General features: G+C 49.2%; 1 protein-coding gene across 2 annotated transcripts in view; it reads left to right on the forward strand.

Moving 5' to 3' along the window:
- Fim (plastin-2 fimbrin) overlaps nt 1–23,415 on the forward strand; it is a 47,062-nt gene that overhangs the window by 13,081 nt on the left and 10,566 nt on the right. The window contains exon 1 of one of the 2 annotated variants that reach the window (XM_077643254.1): nt 21,761–21,958. The exons of the other annotated variant lie outside the window; for it this stretch is intronic. Within the exon in view, the coding sequence (XP_077499380.1) occupies nt 21,851–21,958 (108 nt within the window). The 5' untranslated portion in view covers nt 21,761–21,850. Of the gene's footprint in view, nt 1–21,760; nt 21,959–23,415 lie in introns of those variants that run through there. 2 annotated transcript variants of the gene reach the window in all.

Raw genomic sequence — 23,415 nt, forward strand, 5'->3', positions numbered from 1 at the left:
TATGCTGAATGCCACTTTGTGTTTTGTCCTCTTGTCTTAAACCGGTGCATCATTGTTCATCGACCAGTCACCGTGTCAAAGGTTAGTCGTTCAACTGAAGGGCCACTCAGGCGTGCGACATTCAGCCAGCGTAATTGCAGTGTCGGATGCCGCCGTCCGTGGCCGACAGTGGCTCCGTCCTCGTACGACCCTGGCGACGATCGACGACCGGAAAGGGACGGTCGGGTAGTTCCCGCTAAGTGCTATCGCACCCGTGATGATATGCACCGCATTAACGGTGCGCGCGCTATTTTGCTAAGCGTCGCTCGCTGATGCGTTGCGCTGTGCGGGGTTGCTCGAGGAGGAGCTGTACCCGTAATGGAGAGATGTAAAAGAAGGAAGATTCGACTACATACGTGCACATTTTAAAGGAATCTCCATTTTCCGTATCCGCCTGACGTTTAGCGAGAATTTCATACACCGTGGCCTATTGGTGCATGCATTCCAGAGTAGCGCGGGCACTGTCAAGATGGGTGTAGGAGTTGGGTGCAGCTTTACACCCTTCTTCGTCCCGTAGAACGGCGTAAAGTTTGGAATTGGTTTTCTTTTTTTTTTGAGGAAAAGAAATGACGCAGTATCTGTCTCGCATATCTCGGCGGACACCCAAACCGTGCCGCAAGGTAAGGGGTAAAGGATAGAGTGAAAGAAGGAAGAAAGAGGTGCCTTAGTGGAGGGCTCCGGAGTAATTTCGACCACCTGGTGAACTTTATCGTGCACTGACATCGCACAGCATACGGGTGCCTTTGCGTTTCGCCTCCTCTGAAACGCGGCCGCCGCTTCGGGTTCGAACCCGGGAACTCCGATCAGTAGACGAGCGCCTTGACCACTCAGCCACCGCGGAAGGTATTGTTTGGAATTTGCGAATTTTTGGAAATGTGCCGTCATTAGTCACGTGACATAGATAGGCGTGCGAGTGGCTGCAGCTTTACGCGCGTCTTCGTCCTGAAAATGGGTGTAAATTTTGGGCGTAAATTTTGCCAGTACGTACCTCCTTGGCTATCACGTGCTGAATGCTGGACGGCTCTGCGTTTTGAACTACGTATTTGAAGAGACAGGTGCCTTAAACCGGCATCTTAGATTCCCGAGTCGCACGCAGTGGACGCTGTCGCATTGTGTCGATAGGAAGCGTCCCCGAAAGAGACTGCCCAGCATTCCTTGCTACCGGGTGCTAGTCTCGGCCACTTCTGAAAGAATCGCTGGCTTTACTGCCACGTACGAACTTTCTGAAAAGGTTAGAGCCCAAGAAGGAGTTCTTCTGCACTCTAAGCACGAACACGTCGATATGGGAGTCAGCTGTCCCCTATCGCACATCCTCCTTGTTTATTCCTTTCTGTTTAAGAGTATAAGCTTCGTAGCATCCGCGGATAACCATCGCAGGGGGCAGGACCGGAGGTTCTCTTACCTTCAAGCGATTTTGAACGCTATGGATGCATAGCGGGCCACATGGTGCGGCCCAGCAACGAACCGCCCTGGGCTCTATTAAACTTTTGACAAAGGCTGTACCAACAGGGGCACATACGGGGTGTTTCACCTAAGACTTTACACAATTTTAAAAGTGCGCTTTTTAGTTAGAAGAGCACTTATTTCGGCATAGCATTGTCAGCGGTGTAGTAAGTCAGAATTCGGCTAATACGTGCTAATAGCAGGATGGTTAACTCATATTGAAGAATTCGGTTTTGAACTATTCATGTTAGGCTCCTTGATTATTTGGAGCCGTGTAGCCCACAGTAAGTAATATCCATATGGCTATTTTGAATTCCGAAAATGCGGTTACCCTCCTTCCTCTGGCCCAACAAATTTTGGCTACATAGCGCCAAAATACCTGCGCTTTTGAGAAGCTTGCAGGCAGAGCAACCTCTCTAGTGCACGTAACTCGTAAAGTAGCCTAAATTTGTTGGGCTTCAGTGCCGAGGGTAACCGCGTTCTCAAAATTCTAAAAACTGATATGGATATTACTAACGGTGCGCTTTACGCCCCTCTAAATAATTAAGGAGCCTTACAGTAATAGTCAAAAAGTTAACCATTCAATACTGCTTAGCCAGCCTGCTAGTTAGCACGTCTTAGCTCTTTTCTGATGTACTACATCGCTGACAGTGCTCTGCCCAGAAAAGCGCTCTTCCAACTCAAAAAGCTTATTTAACACCCTGTATAAAATGGTGAGAAAAGGGGGGGGGGGGGGAGAGGATTGGAACAGGCGACCCGCGTTGTCCCGAGCAGTTTTTATGTTTGGTTTGGTTTGGTTTATGGGGGTTTAACGTCCCAAAGCAACTCAGGCTATGAGGGACGACGTAGTGATGGGCTCCGGGAATTTCGACCACCTGGGGTTCTTTAACGTGCAACTGACATCGCACAGTACACGAGCCTCTAGGATTCCGCCTCCATCTAAATTCGACCGCCGCGGCCGGGATCGAACCCGCATCTTTCGGGCCGACAGCCGAGCGCCATAACCACTCAGCCATCGCGGCGGCTTTTATATTTGGAAACCGTATTTGTCCCCATACTTCCAACGAAACAATTTCCAAGAAATGCACGAAGCAGAAACACCACCCCACTCCAAGAGCAGCCCTCAAAATCGACACTCGCGTCGTTATCTAAATCCTGAACGGAGTTTAAGGAATGCACTAAGACATACATATTACTGTACCTGGAATGCACACTACGCGACAGCGTAACTCCTTTCATGCTTGCGACGCCGCCAGGGTACAACGCGGCACGAGCACACACCTGTCAACGCCGCCGGTTCGTTTTGAGGTCGCGTCGCGCGTCTGACGCGTGAGGGGGGGGGGAGGGAGTGTGCATTGCCTGCCGCGTTGTGCCCCAGCACTTATTTGCGTTGCACGGCGTCTCCCGCAGTGGTTGCTTTTATTGAATGCGTCCTCGTCGGCAGAACGTGGGCATAGCGGCGTCGCATAACCGTTGCGTCACACACTGTCGCAATGACGCGTTCTCTTATTCTGCGGGTGCTGGTAAGGCGGGACCTGTTTTTCTTGGGGCCGAGACGCGATTTGATGGAGAAATGGTAATCACTGAATAATGAGGTTTGTCTGCACCGTCCAAGTACCGGGGAGGAGTGGCGGCGGTTTGTGATTTTTTCTTTGCGTTAATCACGCTTTGAACATAGACCTTGAGCTGCTTTCTAACAGCAAAAAAAAAATTGGAAAGCACTGCAGTCTGCTGCGTTGGAGAAATGCGAAAGAGTTTGCGGTTGAACGTCAGCAGCTTTTTTTTGCAAGTCATCGTTGTCACGTGACACTTCTCACGTGTCGCTTGGATGACGTCAGCACACATTGCCAAGACACTTTACCGCCGTACACAGCACAACGCGTTCACTTCGTACCCTAACACGCTTGAACCAACGACTCTGCTGGAAAATTTGAGGCTGTTGCGAGAATTTTAAACCTGACATGGCCTGCGAGGAAGATCAGGCAGATTGCTGGTGTGACCAAGATTTGGTGAATGTCCCTGTAATTTTTGTAGCGTTTTGTCGAAGTATGGTAATACGGAAAAAAAAAAAAAACCCTTGGCATTTGCGCTGCGTGCCCACCTGGCACGCAGAGGACCTGTGTTGGAACACCGATGCTGGTGAGTTTATTTTTTTCGAATGAGCTCACGTGAGAGGTATACCGCTTCCAATGGGGGCACAGTTTGCGCGCATGTTTTGCGGGCGCAGTTTGTGGACAACTTCCGGTGACTGGTTTTCCTTCGCACGAGGTATATAGCGCTGGCGCATTAAAGTAAAGGTCTGCTGTGTGCTCCCTTCGTGGTGATGGTCGCAGTGGCTGCTACTGCGGACAATGGGGACGAAATAATCTCTGCTCGACATTGTTTTCCTTTCCGGGAAATGTCGTCGCGGGCGAAAGTGGCTCCTCCTCCTTTCCTTCGCGCCATCCGTTCGGAAGGTTGCAAGACAGGCCTCGCCCGATTCCTTGTTAACGGATGTTCCTGTTTCATCCGTCCTTCTCCATTGCATCTCGCCGGCTTCGTATCAATGCAATGGAAAGGGCACATTGTTCCGGAATATATTATATATATAGCGCGTTACAAAGTTTAGTTCCTTTCATCTGACATCGATTTCATCGACTTCATCTGTCTCAAGCTTTCCAGTCTTGAACGCCATGACGTTGCCAATTAGGCTTTGGCGTTCCTGATATCAAGGCCGCGGGGATGCGGCGGCCCTACTGCGTTGGAGGTGAAATAAAAAAAAATGCAGTGCGCTGCGAGATGTCAGCGCATGTTAAAGAACTCCGGAGCCCTCCACTACGGCCTCCCTCATAGCCAGCCTGTCGCTTTCGGCCGTTAAACCCCACATACCACTTTAAATACCCGACAGTAGATCGGACAGTCACCATCGTACCTCCCTTCGTAGAACACCGCACGCTTCATGCGGAGGTCGTGGATCCGAATCCCACTTAGGCGCATATGGTTTTCTTTTAGTTTGTTATCGGTTACCTTTCAAATGAAAAAAATGGTTACACTACAGACTTCTGATTGGTCAATACAGCAACAACAAAAAAAAGCATTCCCATGCGCTTTCCTTTGTTTCTGTGAGTCTTTGCTATCTTCACATCAGTGTCGTACGCAGCATCCTCAGCAACCTATATTTTTGTCTGCAAAATGTGTCAGATTCGAGTGATATGGCGTCCGTCGTGATCTTCTTGTCGCTAGCATTCGTATGCCGTGAGTTCTCCCCCCCCCCCCCCCCAAAAAAAAAAAAAATGTATGCTTACTACCGGTTCGCTTGATTTCCCCTGCTGCGAGCAGAGGGCGCGATATAAAGCCTGTTCGCAACACGGGCGCTCGGCTGGCACATGGTATGCGGACCGTCAAGACGAATGCCTTCTTTCTTTCGCCTGAGCTGCATTGTGTCTCCTTTCCCGTTGTCTCCCCGGCTGGCCTACACAGCACCGGCAGCTTTCTACACTCGAAAGGGAGTAAGCAGTCTTCTTGTGAACTCCTTTTCATAAACGGGAGTTCGATGGAGGACAGCTTACGGCCTTTATGCTCCCACATAGGTGCATTAGTGTTTAGAGTGCATCCTCCGTTTACGAGCGCTTTTCGGGCGTAGCGTTACGCTTTCTCTTTCTCTGCTTGTTCTCATGAACGTTGCAAGTCAGTCGTGGCAAACGGGTGGATCGGGTCACTGGGGGACGAATATTCATATTTGCCACCTAGTGTGTGACGCGCTGCCGTGGAAGGTTTTTGGGAACTAAATTACTTTTTGCATCATTGGGGAATGGAAGACATGCACACACCATAAACGTTTCACTGAAGTAATTTTGTGCCGTCTTCGTTATTGGACACACACACCTGACACGCAACTTCTTACAGACAAAATAAGTGAAACCTGTATGTAAAAAAATGGTGGAGGTGACATGACAGTAAACCACATTTTGTACTCATCCACAGAACTCGAACAGCTAAGGTAAAACTATTTTACTCTGCTGTGCAGTGAAGACACCCTTTCCGCACCGCCTTGCTTATAGGAGACAATTCAGCTTTTGAAATTTCATCTGTTTTTAGCTTCCTAAACGAATCAAGGACCCTAAGTATGTTACAATATCTGAAGTTTTCATCTGTTACCCACTAAACAAATCAATAAGCCTTGTTTGGCGCATGATTGCCTTAGTAGCCAATGTGCCAAATACCGCAACTTAAATCACTTTTTATAATAATAGCTTCTTTATATAACTCTTTTAGCTGTGAGTTACGACTAACAAGGGAATCTGTAGCCATGTCCCCATAGTCCTTTTGTTGTTGACATTCCGTCCGTGCACTATTTCTGCCACTTTATAAGTATGTAGGGGTGTACCCCTCTGTCAAGCCAGTCATAGGCTTTTTGGGTACACTCCTAGAATCCTCGATGTTGAAATAAAGGTATTTTGTATTCCTATTGTATTTCCATCAATGATGGAAATACTGCAGTTTGCCAAATCCTACTCGTTAGTGTTTCTCGGTGGAAATCAAGGTAATCGGGTGCAGCGCCAGATGGAGGCTTCTATCAGCTCTATAGCTCTCATAAAAAATCGATTCGTGACAGAACGGAAGCATAATCGAAGTGGATGTGTGCTTCGGAATTGCAGACCGGGTTTTTCCTACGTTACCGGGAACTGTTTTGAGAGTAATGTCGGCGCTCTTGCTATATCTGTCGCAGATATGCTTCGGAATCAGCTGCCGGCGAGCTAGAATCAACGGTGACAGCCCACGACCGCAAATTGCTATTGTTCTTCGCACTGTAGCGGTCCGCGCGGGGGGGGGGGGGGTGAGGGGGGGCAATTTCGGAGTACCGTATGTCACCAGTTGACAAACAACTCGCGGAAGTTCGAGGCTAGAAGAGAGGAGCGCCGTAGTATTTGTTAAAGTACATCGCATGCTTCATTATGAGTATTGCACTAAGAGTTCTGTGCGGGGCTGTAGGAAGCATGTGCTATATTGTAACAGGTACTTTTTGTGCGGCGATGGCTATCCTCGTTGCCAAGTAGACACTCTGTGCTAAACAAGCGCGCAGTGCGCCTCAGTTATCGCTTTATGCCACTATACTGAGTGATGTCAATCGTCACTGTGCCAAATATCATGTGCGAAAATGTCCTGCCGACTCCCTAACTGCGAAAGGCTTTTTCGATGGGGTTGTTAAGCTCGTGCGCATTTGGAAGTCGTGGGTTATGTAGCGGATTGTTACCACCATGGTTATCTAAAGTCGGCGAATGTGCATCAAAGCCTGCATACTGAGAGAGTGGTTCAATTCTAACGCGATAGCATTGGAGTTTTCCACACAAAAGCCTCACTGACGATTGGCCGAGAGAAGTCACGTGACCTTGTGACGTCAACACAACCTGCCCACGTGGTTGAGGAACCCGGTTTCTAAACAGCAACCTAGATAGAGAATCGAAGTTGAAAGTAAGAAAAGATGTAATATATACAATGTTGCCACTGTGGCAGCATAGCGGATACCTGCTACTACAGCTAGTAGTCCAAATATGTCGTCCGATGGACCGACAGATGGAAAGAAACTGACCCGGTTACACTCGTGGAAATTACAGCAGAAGCTGCGACAAATGTGAAATGTAATGCTATCGCATTGCACTCTTAAGGTAACTTAGCGTCCATTAATTTATTTGCAGCTAGTAGTCCAAATATGTCGGCCGATGGACTGACAGATGGAAAGAAACTGACCCGGTTACACTCGTGGAAATTACAGCAGAAGCTGCGACAAATGTGAAATGTAATGCTATCGCATTGCACTCTTAAGGTAACTTAGCGTCCATTAGTTTATTTGCAGCTAGTAGTCCAAATATGTCGGCCGATGGACCGACAGATGGAAAGAAACTGACCCGGTTACACTCGTGGAAATTACAGCAGAAGCTGCGACAAATGTGAAATGTAATGCTATCGCATTGCACTCTTAAGGTAACTTAGCGTCCATTAGTTTATTTTAAGAGCTCCAGGTGGTAATAAAGGCTTCGGTTCGCTTGGAGTTCTTGCTGTACTGATCAGCACCAGGACGACCACCAGTCCCCTCATCTGTCTCATCTGTGGCGACTCGGAACTTGTGTCGTGCTCCTTAACAAGGTTATGAGTAGTTCAACGCAGTTATTGACCCAACTAGAGCGTTAAGCGTTCGGCTGTCGTGGCGAGAATGATATCCTTTGGTGGCTTATAAGAATAGAAGGCGTATTTGTCGACGCGCTATGGTAGCTCTTGGCTTCACGTGCAAAGAACGCAGCAGTCGAGGCCGTTAACAGGATGCGCATCCGTAGTCGCCTCCCGCGTATCCTCCCCGCTTCCATCGACGTCGACTCGTGCGGCCACGTTTTAACCGCCGGCCTGCAAATAGTTCCGGGACTGCGACAGCCGCCGCCGGCACATTTGACGTCACTGAACCATCTGTGTAATACACGTGTGCTACAGTGCCTTTATACGTTGAGGGCGTAGCGTCGGGGGGCCATTTTACTGCGAGGGCTGCTGCCGAACGTAGAGATTGTTTTTATTCACAAAAAATCTAAATAAGCATAGATCTTGAGGGTGTTGTCCGTGGAGTTACCGGTGGTACTTTGCTGGTGAAGAGATGTAATGCGATTTAAGAAGTTTGCGGTGGGCGCATACGGTGGGCGCAGCTGGCAAAGGACAGGGTTAATTGGGGAGACACGGGAGAGGCCTTTACCCTGCAGTGGGCGTAGTCAGGTTGATGATAAGGGAAGTTTACCGGATGCGTGTTTGCGAAAAGAAAAAGTTTGGATGGAGTCACAGGGGCCAGTCGCGTGATACCAAGACAAGAATGAATGGACTTGCATGGTCCTCCACTGTCAGAACAGTGTGACTGGACCGCGAGGCAGCACGAACATACTGCTCAGCATGAGCATATCTTGACAACCTCTCCTGCCTGCAGCATGTCATCCTTCTCATAAATGCATGAAATGTCGGATTTGTGAACAGAAGTTCATCGAGATGAACTGGTCATGTTCGCTTTCTTCCGGCAGCGACACTCGTGATGCTAGTCGACCTTGCATGTGAAGCCCAGAACTTGAATGCCTCGGAGCATCGCGCGTTTTACCGTGTTGTTACTATGTCTCATCATGTGAGCGTGTTATCGTATGCTGACCATGAATTGCACTTTTTATGTAATGTTATTTTGCATAGCATAGTGCATTCCAACCTTGTCTGGTTCGTTAGAGATCACGGCATTTGCTAAACGAGGATTAAACAAGTAAAGAGAATGAACATCTTTGTTATTAGACGCGAAATTGACGTATTTAACGTCGTCTCATCGCTGGCATTCTGATAGCAATGTCGCCAGCGCCACTACAGTCTTAGATCAGGCGACACTCGACAGCCGCGCATGGAAATTACGCAGAGCCAGAGTACGAAAGTCGTGGTGAATATAAGGGATGTCTCCTGCTAACATATGTCTTCTTCGTGTGAGGATACGCCAACCGCGCCCTGAAGTATAGTGTTAAGGAGGCTCGAACGTTGCCGGAGCAGGGGCGATTTATTCACTTATTTATTTATTTGAAAATGTACTAATTCCAGGTCTCGGAGTTGTAGCAAGGTGTGAGTTCATGCATAGGCAAATCAAAAAATGAAACAATAAAGATAGGAAGTTAAAGCTAGCATATACACAAGCAAAATAAAATTAATAAAACAGCACACTTCTGAATGCAGCTTTACATTGGTGACAGTTGTTGACACATGGATCGAGAAATAAAAATCCAAGTAAGCACGAACGGAGAACTTTAAGAAAGAATAGCGGAACGGATAGATGACAAAACTTGAAAGCAGAGTGGACAAAACTTTGAGAATAAGTGGAATTTAAAGCGAAAAACAAAGTAAGCATGTCAAAATAGGAGAAAGGTGACTGAGAAAGCGCTATTTCGATTGCAGCACTCTGAAGGCGAGGGGAGCTGTTTTTTTTTATACACCAATCCTGTCAAAATGTCTTTGCGACTCGAGCGTTGCGAGGCGACAGCACCCCCGCATATTGCGTCCTTGGCTGAGGAAACGCCGTTCGACGCAGAGAAAAAAAAGTAAGGCCGAAAGGGGGCGCACACTCGCGCTTTAGAGGCTTTCATCCCCACTTCGCTTCTTTGCCGCTGTTGCACGCACGGCGGCTGCTGCTGTCTCTGTGCGCTCGTCACATGTCGAGGGCGAATGCGGCTTTGATTTCCATTTTATTTTATTTTTTAGTTGGCGCCCCGCGCCTGCAAACGAAGGACTCTGCGCGCGTCAGGCACATCTGCACGGGCAGGGTGATTCAACCCGCCTACCTAACCATGAGTCACGCTGCGTCTTTATTTCCTTCCCCGCTGCCGGATTGATCTCAGCTGCATAGCTCAGCGGCTGCGTTACGAAGAAAGCGCTCGGGGCATCTCTTGCCTTTCGGCTTTTTTTTTTCTTTCGCTGCTGCTGCTCATCCTGCTGCTGCAATACTCTGCGGAAGTTTATAACTAAACAATGGCCAAGGTGAGCTGGAGGCGATTTAATTTCCTGGCCTTAGCGGCGGCCTCGTGCGGTTTCAGCATCAGTCTCGCATGCTTGGAGGTGCGAAGTTCGCTTCTCTGCGAAACCGTGCACCCATCGCTTTTCCAGTGGGCACGAGTTTCCCCCTGGCCTGGTGCTCGGCTTCTCTTCGGTTAAGTGCTTGGGAACATGGCTGCTTTGCCTCACTTCGTTACGACCGAGAAACACGTTAGCCACACCACTGTTCGTTAAAACCTACCTTTGCGTCGTGAAAACCAAATAAATCATCATTCTAGTATGTCGAACGGCCTGTCACTTCACGTGTCCGTGAGAACCTTTTCCGAGTGCGCCTCAGTAAAGCAACAGGTTGGCGTAATGTCACGGCATATCACGGCGATAAGCCACCCTGGCTGATTCGAACTTACCGCCACAAGTTTGCAGTCAGAGTAGAAAGTCAGGTAGGCGGACGATATTAACTTTGCTGGGATATGGTTGCCGTGGCTGGCACTTTACAGGGTTAATGGAGAGATATGGGAGAGACCTTTGTCATGCAGTGCGTGTAGTCAGGGTGATGATAATGATGCTTTATTTGTAATTGTACTGTTTTTTCCCATTTGTGCAATGTAGGGATCATAAAATAAAAAAAATACCGGAAGTTCATCGCTTTTATTTAACGTTCTCACTGTCTGAGCATATGCGGGGTAAACGTGCATCAGCCGTGGTGCTTTCCGTCATTCTCCTGTTATTGTCATCTGCTGCGCGTTATCTAATCGTGAAAGAGGGGGGGGGGGGGGCTGGGTTGATAAGATTTGTTTGTTTTGCTCCGTCCTCATAGTGGCATGCATTAAGTCTTCTGCGTGGGCGGTATGCTGATAAGTGCACAATGATTGCGAGGTCCTGAATGGGTGTGCCGTGTGGTTGTGACAGCTGGCCAGGGAACTGCAAACGCGGAACTCTTTTTTAACCCTCCGATACGTTTTTTTTAAAAAATAAATGTGTCAATAGAGGGCGGAAGTTGCGGTTCCAGGAGGAGGCCATCGTTTCCTGGGCCCCGTATATTGTTTCGTGACCAAGGGTAAAGTCTGGCCGGTAAATATTATCCGCCGCATGTCGCGCGGTCATCTTTGAACTCTAGCTCTAAAGTGTGTTGCTTTTTATTCCGCAGGTCAACTTGCCGTTTCTATTGTCTATAAAATTTTAATGCTTTGTATTGTAGTTTGTGGAATAAACTGCATTTTCCAAGCCTAAGATTTTCACGTTGTTGCAGCACCGAATGAACGAGGACAAAGGACAGAACAATCAACTGAAGAAAATGTATTGGGACACGAAATATGTACAGAAAGAAAATAGAAAAAACAAAGGACATGACATGTGCACTCCTGATCATGATTGCACCGCTCGAGCAAAAAAAAAAGCAAAGTGACCTAACATGTTCGTCATTGTTCGTTTGGCGCTGCAACAACGTGAATCCATACAAACATGCTCAGTTTTCTACCCTTTTGTAAGATCTTCACAGTAAACTGTTCTTTTCCTGCCACATGACTCAGATTCCTGACGTTGATGGTGACGTCGAGATTATTGAGGATTCCGCGATATACCTTTCGGCATGCGATGGGCGGTAAAGTATAGCCTCAGAGAACAGCGCTCAAAAACGTTCTTGACGTCATCGCTGTTTGCTTGAAAAAGCTGGTTATCCCACCGACACCTGTATTTCATTTGTCTCTTAGCTTGTGAAAACTCAGCTGTCAGTGAAAACAGCTTTTTTTTTCTCACCAGAACACGGGGATCAGTTGAAGCTTTGCTCCCACTAAAGGAGAATTGTGTGAGCGTCTATCAGCGAGACATTTAAATGACCATAGACACCTAACTTTTAGTTGCATTTTTTATCTTTGAAATGATGCGTTGGATATTAATGCAAGGTTCACCACGTGTTTTTCACCTACGACCGCTAAATAATTTTACTTTATTCCCGATGTTTCGGTTTCGGCTTCATCAACCGAGCGATAGCTGTGCCGCGAAGCATTGTTTAGGTCACGTGCGGAACGGAAAAAAAGTGCAGTATAATCGCTGATATTAGCTTTAATTGGCTACGACGCCTAGTACAGCGTGTTTGAACGGCTTGAATAAAAACAAACGATGTACCAGCCAATATATTGCAGCATTTTTTCGTTCCTCAGGTGAGCTAAGCACTCGTTACTCGTCAGTTATCCATACGATAACTGTTACCCGTCAACGCAACGGTTTGGTCCAAGGCCCTTTTCCCAAGCAGTGCACCCCAGAAAACCCGAGCACCAGGGCGGGGGAAATCTGGCACGGCGGCACTGGTGATTGAACCCAGCACCTCCCGAATTTGAGGAGGATGCTCTACCACAGGACCATCGCTTCCGTCTGGTTGATTAAACCGAAACCGAAATAAACATCAGTAGGAACTTTGATCATAAATTAGCACTTTGAGTCTGATACCCTGTGGTTAATCATGTTTTATCATCCTTGATGCATCATTTCAAATAAAACATGGAACCAAAATTGGTTGCTTATATGGTTCTTTAATGCGGAGAGTATTTACCCGATGATCCGTTAGTGCCCGAGTAGATTCCAAAGCAAGAAAGCCGTGTCCGGGGGAGGCACAGACTCGTGTGGGCAGATAATATTCCGAGGTCTGCGGGATATATGGTGGGCAGGGCTGGCACGAGTTGGGGGGTGGGGGTGGGGGTCAATTCAAGATTGGTGGGACGGCCTTTTGTCTTTGCAGGACACAAAGCACAGCTAATGAAGGCGACGAGTTGGGGGAGGCAGTGTCTGCTCTAAGTGAGGACCTTCGCGGACTCTCCTCCTGACGTCGTTGAATGGACGCGATTCGAGCCAGATGCTCTCCGACGGCGGGGCGGTGATTTAGGACTAGTAGGAGTGGCATAACCGAGGCCGGTGCGGCTGCTCGCCAGCTGGCACTTCAGAGCTGATCGCCCTGTGAGGCGCGCCGAAACCTCCGCGTCTTTGCTGCCACTGATTGATGTGTGTTGGTCTCGACGTGATTCCTAGATACGCGCCGCGCCGTTTATTAAGTTTCATAAGTCATATTTCATTGGCTATCTATCCACATGACACAACGAGAGCATTGAAAGGTGATACTATATACATGTCGCCTCGGGCCGGTGGTCTCAAGGTTGGCATCGCATTGTACAATACGTGTCCTTACACTAGGTAATTTCCGCTTTGTACTACCATGGGACACGGTTCACCGTGAAACTGAATTCATTTGAGAAGGCATTGAAAAAAATGCTGATATTTTCGATGGGGAAAACTATCACGAATGTGCTAATAACTTTAGCGTGACATTTTTTACTGTGAAAATTCTGCTACCCCGGCTTCTAAAATAGTATCAGTTTTCGTACTGGTAATTTTCACGTCTAAGTTTTTCCTTCCTGTCTCACTCCCGTCCCAAACACCTATGTGCCCTGGTGTTGAAGTAAAATAATACACAGCGCATCGCGGCTGAATGGGCGAGTGTTTACTGTATGTTCTGTCCTCCCGGTGCATTAATTTCTGTTATTACACTGCTCTAATATATTTCGGCAGCCGGTCACCGTCGAAAACGCCAGTTATCAGCAGTTAGGGCGAGTGGTAATTTCAAAAAAAGACTCCTCGCTGCTGCTGATACCTAACCTTGCTTTCTGCACGGATCAAAGCCGGCGGCCTTTGCGGTGCGGCGATGACGCTTGCATGTTCGTGAGAAAAAAATTCTTGCTACCGCGAATAGGTCGCATTGACTTACCCAATGCATCAACCGCATGAGCGTCCGGGTGTACAGTACATCGCAGTTTGCTCGAGACTGTCTTTCCCGAATGTTATATAATAAAAGTTCGCCATTTTGTTCTGTTCTCTAAACGCTGACTACGCGTATACTCTGCACACGGCTCGTAATGGTATCTTCGGGCGTATCTCTTGCGAAGGGATTACGCCTTCACAAAGAAAACGTTGAAGGTGGCGTACCTCGAAAAACTGCCGACTCGGCACGACTCGGCTCGAAGATGAGCTTTGGCACCATATCGCTTCCGGAGCTGCAACGTGGATGGACTGCTCGCTTCGGTCTGAGCCGTTCCAGCAAATATATCGAAGAGGTGTAGTATTGCGGTGGGGCTTCTGGACTCGGGAAAGCCGAGCTTCCGAGGCCTATTGCCTCTTCGATTGACTTTTGAGAGGCTTCTGCAGCATGGCTCCGCAGTAACTGACCTTGACAGCTTGCGACGCATAGTACGAATAAGAACGAAAGACAAGGAAAGCACGTGATGGAATGAGAAATATCGATTTCTAAGGTCCTCTCTTCCGGTCCTCTCGCCTCTTTTATTTCATTTCTTCATTCTGCCTGCTATCCTTTATTTCCGCTGCCCCTGCTCAGGTGCTTCAGTATCGATGACAGATGCCGGGGCTAGCAAAAATCTTTTCCTTCCTTTTTGTTAATATTTTAATAAAAACAACTTACTACTCGATTTCTAAGGAACTGCATTAACGCGATAGCGTTAAGGCTGCCGTTCTGCAGGAAGTCTGGCGTCGTTTTCGGCGTCGTCAGCGCTGTGAGTGTAACATCTCTGGAGAAGCAGCTTTATAAAAATGGTGTGTAGACAGTATACAGACTTCTTATAGACTCCATTGACTTCCTATAGATATTTATTTTGTAGCGGTAGCTGCATTGAGGCAGCATTTCCAGCCTTCAGCGTGGTTGCTCATGTTGTGCGGAGCAGCTGCCGGCAGCCCGGCGCCGTGGCTGATCACGTGGTTCGTCACGCGGTTCGTCACGTGACCAAGTTCCACTCAGCCAGATGTAGCTATCGCGTCACTCCAGGTTAAACCAGAGCTAAACCACCGCCAATTTTTCTCTATTCATAGTGTGTAGGCAAGTCTACTAAAATTGTATGGCCTTAAATCTATAGATTGTCTGTAGACTGTCTATTGGATTTGTATTGAATATAGACAATTTCTAGGATTTGTCTATAGACAGTCTATAGACTTTAGACAGTCCACAGACTTCTGTATATAAAGAAATTTTTATAAGGGGAAGCCCAGGTAGGTCACCTAGGTCACATGACCTTGTGGAGTCACACAACCTGCCCACCGGGTAGCGAACAAACTGCCCGCCTTGGCAGTTGCCAGTTAAATAAATTATTGGCCGCAAGAGGTTGCTCGGGAAGGGCAACCTGGGTCCCGCAAGCCCCACAGGTGGGTGGCAGCACCTGCCATCGCAGGGCAATGGCGCATTGCTTAACCGTTACACCGCTGCGCCAGGAGTGGTATGAGAACTCCCTGGTATTAGTGTAGAGAATGACCCATTCCGCGTTTATGGGCATTAACGCATTATCGCTATCCGAACTTCTATCCGGGAACAATTGATTCGAACACCGGAACCAAAGCGAAAACCGGGGCCGTAGCGCACATATCGTCAATAATAATAAATAAATAAAGCCATTACGGCCAGCTGAGCAGAGCATGAAGCACACGACATTCCGTTTAATAAATTTCGTTTATCGGGGTTTAACGTCCCAAAGCGACTCAGGCTATGAGGGACGCCATGGTGAAGGGCTCCGGGAATTTCGACCACTCGGGGTTCTTTAACGTGCACCGACATCGCACAGGATACGGGCCTCTAGAATTTCGCCTCCATCGAAATTCGACCGCAGCAGCCGGGATCGCACCCGCGACTTTCGGGTGATCAGCCGAGCACCATAACCACTGAGCCACCGCGGCGGCTAATAAATTTGTTGCTGCAGAATGAAACAGCGCCGCGAAAACGCGGGACCATACAGAAAGGAAGAACACAGACACAACGCTGTTTCGTTCCAGTATCTTGAATCAGCCGCCGCGGTGGCTCAGTGGTTATGGGGCTCGGCTGATCACCCTAAAGTCGCGGGTTCGATCCCGGCTGCGGCGGTCAAATTTCGATGGAGGCGAAATTCTAGAGGCCCGTGTACTGTGCGCTGTCGGTGCGCGTTAAAGAACCTCAGGTGGTCGAAATTCCCGGAGTCCTTCACTACGGCGTCTCTCATAGCGTTAGTCGCTTTGGGACGTTAAACCCTCATAAACCAAACCAGTATCTTGAACCAAGTATCCCAACAATCGTCCCTTTTGCAACAAATTTGAGCCGAGCTTCGCGCCGCATGAGGCTGTTCGTTTTCTTCGCCTTGTAGTTCGCAAACCGTGTATCGAGGAACGCAGAGCGCGGTCTTATGCGCAACGCCCGGAGAGAAGTGCGGTGCTCGTGGGGCTCGGGCGACATCCACTCGAGCGCACGTCGCCAGCGCGCGTTTCGCAACGGCCGCGGTGCCCCACCGTTTCGTCCGGGTGGCGGTCGAGAGGCCCGTATCGGGGCCCCTTCCCCCCGGCACTATACTGTGTATGCCCCGTCGTCTCGAGTGCGAGGCTATTTCAGATAGCGGCACGTCGCGGTGAACTCTTGTCGAGTGCGGCAGAGGTGGACAAGGCGCTTTGGGCGCCCAGGGCAGGGGGGGTAAAGGGCGGTAGTGTTTGAGGGGTGACATTGCTGCCAACTGTAGATCTTTCCAGAAGCGCCCTCTGGGAGCCATGTATTTCATGCTGGACTGTAGTGTGCGCACACGGCGCAAGAACGGTGTAAGCACCTGTCCGCAGCAGTCCAAATAGCAGGTGTTCTGACGTTTGGGTGTGCTCAGTGGGAAGGTGTATACAAGGTGTGTTCAAAAATTATCAAACCTTTGGTCGGCAGAAATGCATTCATTTATTTGGAGGCACAAAGCCCTGATCCCTTTCAAAGTAGTCTCTTTGGTAATGCACACACTTCTGTCAACGCTTCCTCCATTCTTGGAAACGCTTCTGGAACGAGTCTCTTGGAATGGAGATCAGCCAGGCCGTCGCATTCCTCATGATGTCTTCTCTTGACTCAAATCGGGTTCCTTTCAACGGCACTTTCATCTTGGGAAGCAGCCAAAATTCGCACGGAGCCATGTCGGGGGAGTAGGGAGCCTGAAGAACCACAGGAATGTTGTGTTTGGCTAAGAAGGTCTGAATCAGATGCGCAGAATTGGCGGGTGCGTTGTCATGGAGCTGCCTAGGTTGTGCTGCCCACAGATCTGGTCGTTTGCGCCGCACAGCTTCACGAAGGCGACGAAAGACTTTCTAGTAGTGCTCCTTTTTTCATGGTTTGGCCTTGTGGTGCGTACTCACGATGCACCAGCCCACGGAAGTCGAAGGAAACGGTCAACATGACTTTGACATTGCTGCGGACGTGCCTTGCTTTTTTTTTTTGCCTCGGGGATGTCGAATGTTTCCACTGTGATGACTGCATCTTGGTTTCTCGGTCGTACCCATAAACCCATGACTCATCGCCTGTGACCACGGTGCTCAGAAAGTTGCGATTATGTTTTTCATTGTCCAGCATGTCCTGCGCGATTTCCAGACGGCATTCCTTCTACTGCTTTGTTAGCAGCTTCGGTACGAATTTTGCGGAAACTCTCATGCCCAAATATTCAGTCAAAATTGAATGTACAGATCCAATGCTTACGCTTACCTCGTTCGCATGACTCCATCATGACTAAAGTATGCACTTGATCAATGACATTTTCATTCCGTCATGTCGATGGTCTGCCTGAACGCGGGTCACTGTCCACTGATGTGCGGCCATCTTTGAAGCGGTTGTACCACTCCTTTATCCGTGAGCTGCTCATGGCATCGTCCGCGAATGCCTGCCGAATCTTGCGAACGGTTTCGGCTTGGGTATCGCCAAGCTTCTGGCAAAATTTTATGCAGTATCGTTGCTCATGTTGTTCTGTCATCGTACAACTTACTGGAATCCGACGACAGCATATTACATGTCCTCACTTATAGGCAGACTGCCATCGGCTGACGCTCTCTGCTAGCCGGAAAAACATTGCGCATGCGCATAAATGTCCCCTCTACATCACATTATTGGTTTAGACGGGATAGAAGAAGGCTCGATACTTTTTGAACGCACCTCGTATATACCTTCCCAAAAAACTGCCCCATGAGTGTCGCCACATTGCTTGCTGGACTGTTGTGTACACCTGGTACTAGCACAGCGAAAGCATCTGCACCTGGTCACAACACTCCATGAAGTGCTTTGAGATCTCCATGCGCATGGTGAAAAGATGTTGAGTGTGTATAAGGAGAGCTCTCTGCGAGAGTCCTTTTGCTGTCTTGCAAGAGGTCATTTAGCGTGCATGCGCCATGGACTATGGTGGCGATGCCGTGTGGGAGACTCTTGAATATAATTGTTTGCTCAAAGGGCCCTATGCTTCGTGAATAGAATTGTTTGCTCAAAGGGCCCTATGCTTCGTGAATAGAATTGTTTGTTCAAAGGACCCTATGCGAAGGTGGATGCCGACGGGGCACAAGCCTGCGCTAACGCACATGAACACGCTCTCGGAGGGCGTGTAAGCGGGGCTTGAGCCTGCTCTTCTTTTCTGAGTTTAAATAGCGGCTGTTGTCCCCACTGGTGTCAGGTCACCGCACATACGAGGCTGCATTTCTGGCGTGCCTATTTCGAAAGCTCTGCATTCCAGACGCATCCTTTTACGCGCGCAGTCTGGCTAGGAAGGGTTGCCGATGCTGGCCTTCCGCTTTGTATCAGGTCACTACTGGAGGCTCCAGTGGCGCGGCGAGCCAGAGAAAGAAAAAAAATACTCCAGGTATGAACAAAAACACATATCGCTGTCCCAGTACATTGGTGCCAGCGCAACGAGCACAAACTTATCTACAGAATTTCACGATACCAGCAAACTATCTTGGATGTCTTCCAGAACTCGCACAAACGCACAACACGCGGTAAAACGAAAATGGGAATATATGTTCCCGTTTATTAATGCTGGCGCATGTTACGACAGGAGTTAGCCGTATCTAGTGCGCACGTCGTTGAGATTTCTGGTTGCACGCCTAATAACTGTCGCAATGGACCAGTAACTGGTTTGGTTTAAGGGGGCTTAACGTCCCAAAGCGACTCAGGTTATGAGCGACACTGTAGTGAAGGGCTCCAGAAATTTCGACCACCTGGGGTTCTTTAACATGCACGGACATCGCACAGTACACGGGCCTCCAGAATTCCGTCTCCATCGAAATTCGACTGCCGCGGCCGGGATCGAACCCGCGTCTTTCTGGTCAGCAGCCGAGCACCATAACCATGAACCACCGCGGCGGCTAGGACCAGTAACTGTTATGCTCTGCTGCTGAGCACGAGGCGACAGGTTCATAGTGTTCTCGCCGTGGTTGTATTTCGATAAAGGCGATTAAAACAAGAAAAACTCCCGCATACTTCGATTTCGGTGCTCGTAAATGATTACCAGGCACTCGAAATCAATCCAGAGCCTTCCCCAGCGGCATGCTTTGAAGACTAGGCCGGGGTTCGGTGTCGCAATAATTCGTTTATTCGTTTCTTCTAAACCTTTCCTCTGCTTGATCGGGTACACTACGCGTCGTTTTGTGCCAATCGATGTCTGAATCAGCGCCGTGCTTGCTCATTCGGCTGTAGAGGCGGCGTTTGTTCGCGATTTTCCGCGTCGTCTTGAATTGGAAGAACGCGGACAGACTGTCAGTGTGCTCTCGAGGTCACATTATTGTGGCGACATCTCGTGGCGTCATTCTTACGCCGCGATGCATGCTGGCGCATCTGGCATTCTCTATCCGTTCCCGGCTGCGTCCTTGGGCTAGTTGAGAACGACAGAAGATTGAAGCCTGTCATCCAGTTGTGTTTACTTTTTCTGAGAGCGGCCCAGATAAGACGTTGCTGCGCGTCTGGAAAGCGTCGCATGTGCTCTCACTCGTTGCCTTTTAAGGCCGCAGCGGAGATCGCGATGGACACTCGACGCGGGCCGTGTTTGGCGGATGTTCCCAGCGGTTCCGGGTTCGCGCCGACTGTTCTGCTCACTGAACCGCCGACTTTGTCATGACTATCGTGCGTGAGGTTGCGATGTCATGAGAGGAAGGTGCGTTATTTATTAGAGAAAAAAGTAAAGCACAGAATCATCTCGCCCATAGTAGACACATACCTAATTTTTAATGTCCAAGTTACGAAAAAGCCGCCGCGGTGGCTCGCTGGTTATGGCGCTCGTGTGCTGACCCGAAAGACGCGGGTTCGATACGGGCCGCAGCGGTTGAAATTCGGTTCAGGCGAAATTCTAGAGGCCCGTGCACTGTGCGATGTCAATGGACGTTGAAGAACCCCAGGTGGCCGAAATTTGCGGAGCCCTTCACTACAGCGTCCCCCATAGCCTCAGTAGCTTTGGGACGTTAAATTCACATAAACCAAAACCAAAAACCAAACTCAGTATCACAAAAAAAATATAGTGCCACTAAAATTTAGAAAAACGGGATGTCACCACTTAGCAACAATGACTATTTCGTCCACTTTCTGCAGCGCTTTTAGTTGTGTGAAATACGAGATCAAAGCTTCCCATTAAAACTCGCGTAGACGTCCTGTGGACGTTCAGGACGTCAGCAGCACATCCAAGGGAGTTCCAGTGCCCATTGGGAGGCCTCAAACCAGTTCGAAGGCCTACAGACAGTAATGTTTTATCCAACAAGTGCGTTCTTATTTTCCCGCCCAATATTTCTCTAATAAAAATGAAGTCGACGAGGAATTGTTGGGCCCTGGCTGGAAGTCGCACATTCGCTTCCCATTTTTTTTCCGCTCACCTCGCTCGCAGTGGCGCCAGACATTTTGACCGCAAAGCGCTGGTTGCTGAGAGCATTTTGCCATTGAACTTTGTATCCAAACTCGATGTCGTAATGACTTTAATTCGCGACACTGGGGAGTGAAGGGTTTACGGCAGCGAGGGAGAGGATGAAAGGTACTTAAGGAAGGCAGAGAGGAACTGTCTATACTGAATGTTTCGGATCAGTTTAGACTATCCGAGACTGGTCAATGTCCACTGCCATGGCACAGTCGATGGGAGTTGCACTTCACTCCCGCAGAAAAAGTGCGTTCAACAACAAGTAGCACGATCGAGCCGAAGCCTCGAAATGGAAACTTTTCCAGTGCTTCCAAGTTCGATTGATCCACTGGGAAGGGCGGTGTTGACATGCTCCCACTGCTGCAATTCGCCATAACCAATAAACCACAAAAAATTCGTTGTAGGCACTTAGATATCTCTTAACTGCGGAAAGGCGAAAGCCGTTTGTGACTCATTGTACTGATTTGAATTTGCCGCGCTTGAATTCATTTCACGACAGAGGAGCAGCAGCTGGCGCTCTCTCACGTGACCTGGGTCACGTGCCTAGGTCACATGACCTAGATGGTGATGTAACGGACGGACGGTCACCGCGAGTATGAGCCATTAAAAGCTATAGCCTTAAAAGGATCACCAGTGAAGGGTCAAAGAGGCGTCTTCGTTCAATCTGTCGTTGCACGAGCCATGTTCAGGTGTACAGTCGTCCACACATTTGTCTAGAGCGCTCGGACGGCGCATTGGAGAGTACACTTGCGTCATTTACACGCGCCCTAGTGCTCCAAACGAGACCTTATCGGGCATGAACATTCCCATGGATCGTGTTTAACTCCTTATGTCATTAAAAGCTATATAAGGTTGGGCACGCAGCCGCGATTGTTATAAATGCACAGCAGAGCGCGCCGTTCCAACGCTCTAGACAGGTGTGCTGACGACTGCACGCGTCTGCGTTGGCCATGTCTGTCTTACGAAGATCTAAAGGAGAGGAAGATGACGTTGCGGCACCGACGAAGTATGTGCCATGTGTACTGAGGTAAACAACAACAACAACAACGACGACGAAGATCGATCAAGATTTGGCCTGGTGTGCCGAGCGACCGCCACGCCAGGCGTGTCGTCGGCGGCGAAGTGGTCGCCCATTGGCGGCCGCCGCCAAGATGGCGACGTCACCGTCCACGTGGGAGGAGCAAAGCGAGCTGACCTGCGAGCAGCTGCAGCTGTGGCCTCCAGAGAATGTCGCCGCGACCAAGCTGCACGAAGAGCTGGTCAGTATAAGCGCCGGCCGTTCTCCTCTCGGGAGCAGTCTTGTTGCCTGCGCAGTAAATCGCCTTAACACAGTAGCGGTACTGGTTTCTGTGCTGACTTCAGCTTATACCGTGATCGACAGCTTGGCCACCAAGTTTGGGTTGTAGGCTTCGAGCATACCAGGAGGCGCAGAGGCCTGATAAGTTCGCTGAGGCTCAGTTTTCTCGCGAAAGTAATGGGCATGCAGAAAGCTGACTTGACCCGCACGCCTTCCGTGTTCTGTGCAGTTTCATTGTATGCGTCAGCGCAACATGGGACCATTAGTAAGAGAAGGCAGCTGCGGTGTGTCACTGATGGTTGTTAGCGCGCTGACGTCGGTCTGAGCCCAAGAACTGACGCTACATACACATGACGAAGTAATCGAAGTGTTGTAAGCTCGCATTCTGCGACGGACTGGTAAGCTCCAACACTCGTATGTTGAGAACTGGCATAGCATTAGAGATCGTGCTTATGCGCCCAAATCTGATGCAGTAAACATTAGACTAGTTTTATGTGTGTCAAACGGATGCACCTCAGTTGTCATGCTAGAGCTTCTTTTTTTTTTGTCTTCCGCGTCAGATGTCGCGATAACAAAGGCTTAGGACGTCGATGTGAAGTTCTTACGCGCTCATTTAGGTTTACGGTGCCGTGAAGCTGTCTGGCAGCGCCGGCAGCTCGCGGGTCTGTCCCCACATTCAGAAATGTGCCTTCGCGCCAAGATAAAGAGGCGGGCGGCGGGTGGGAAGCGATCGGAGTTGACCAAGAAGGAGACAATGCTATGCGACGACGGTCGTCCACGCGTAGACGCCCGTGTCAGAGCTGTTGTCACGTGGCGCGCTCAGCGTGAGTTGGGACTGCAACAGAACCGTCCCATTGTTTAGTGGAATCGGGGAGGGCGTGATGGGAAGGGGGGTCTCCGGCTTTCACGGCTTTACGGCCGGGCGGAATCGAAGGAAAATGTGGCTGCATTGTTCGAGGTGCGGAGGCGCTGTCATTCTCTTCCTGGGATGAAACGTTATCTGGGACGGTGTTTCTTCCTCGACTCTTTGTTTTAGCGCCTTATTTTTTGTTTGTTTTTGGCCGGCCGTCTCCGGCCTTCCTGCAGCTGTTGACATAGGGACAGCTGCGCCTGCCGTTGAGGTGCGTCATTATGGGCTCCAGAAAGCGTTCTGTCTGCGAAAATCTGCCCTGAACGAATGCGCGGTGTTGACTGCAATATTTACCGAAGTTGTTTTGCTGCTCTTTTTTTTGCGCGTGTATATGTTTCTTGCCGTATTAGCGCCTGCCTGACATGCACCTTTGTAGGCACTTGACACTTGGAGTGCATGAATAAGGTGCTATTGATTGCAGTGTTATCATGGCTCTGTATTTAGTAAAGTAGTCTTACACGGCACAACACAAGACGACACAGCCCGTAACACACAAGACAACCTCTATC

This window comes from Amblyomma americanum, chromosome 11, assembly GCF_052857255.1.
Source record: "Amblyomma americanum isolate KBUSLIRL-KWMA chromosome 11, ASM5285725v1, whole genome shotgun sequence".
NCBI classification, from domain to species: Eukaryota; Metazoa; Arthropoda; class Arachnida; order Ixodida; family Ixodidae; genus Amblyomma; species Amblyomma americanum.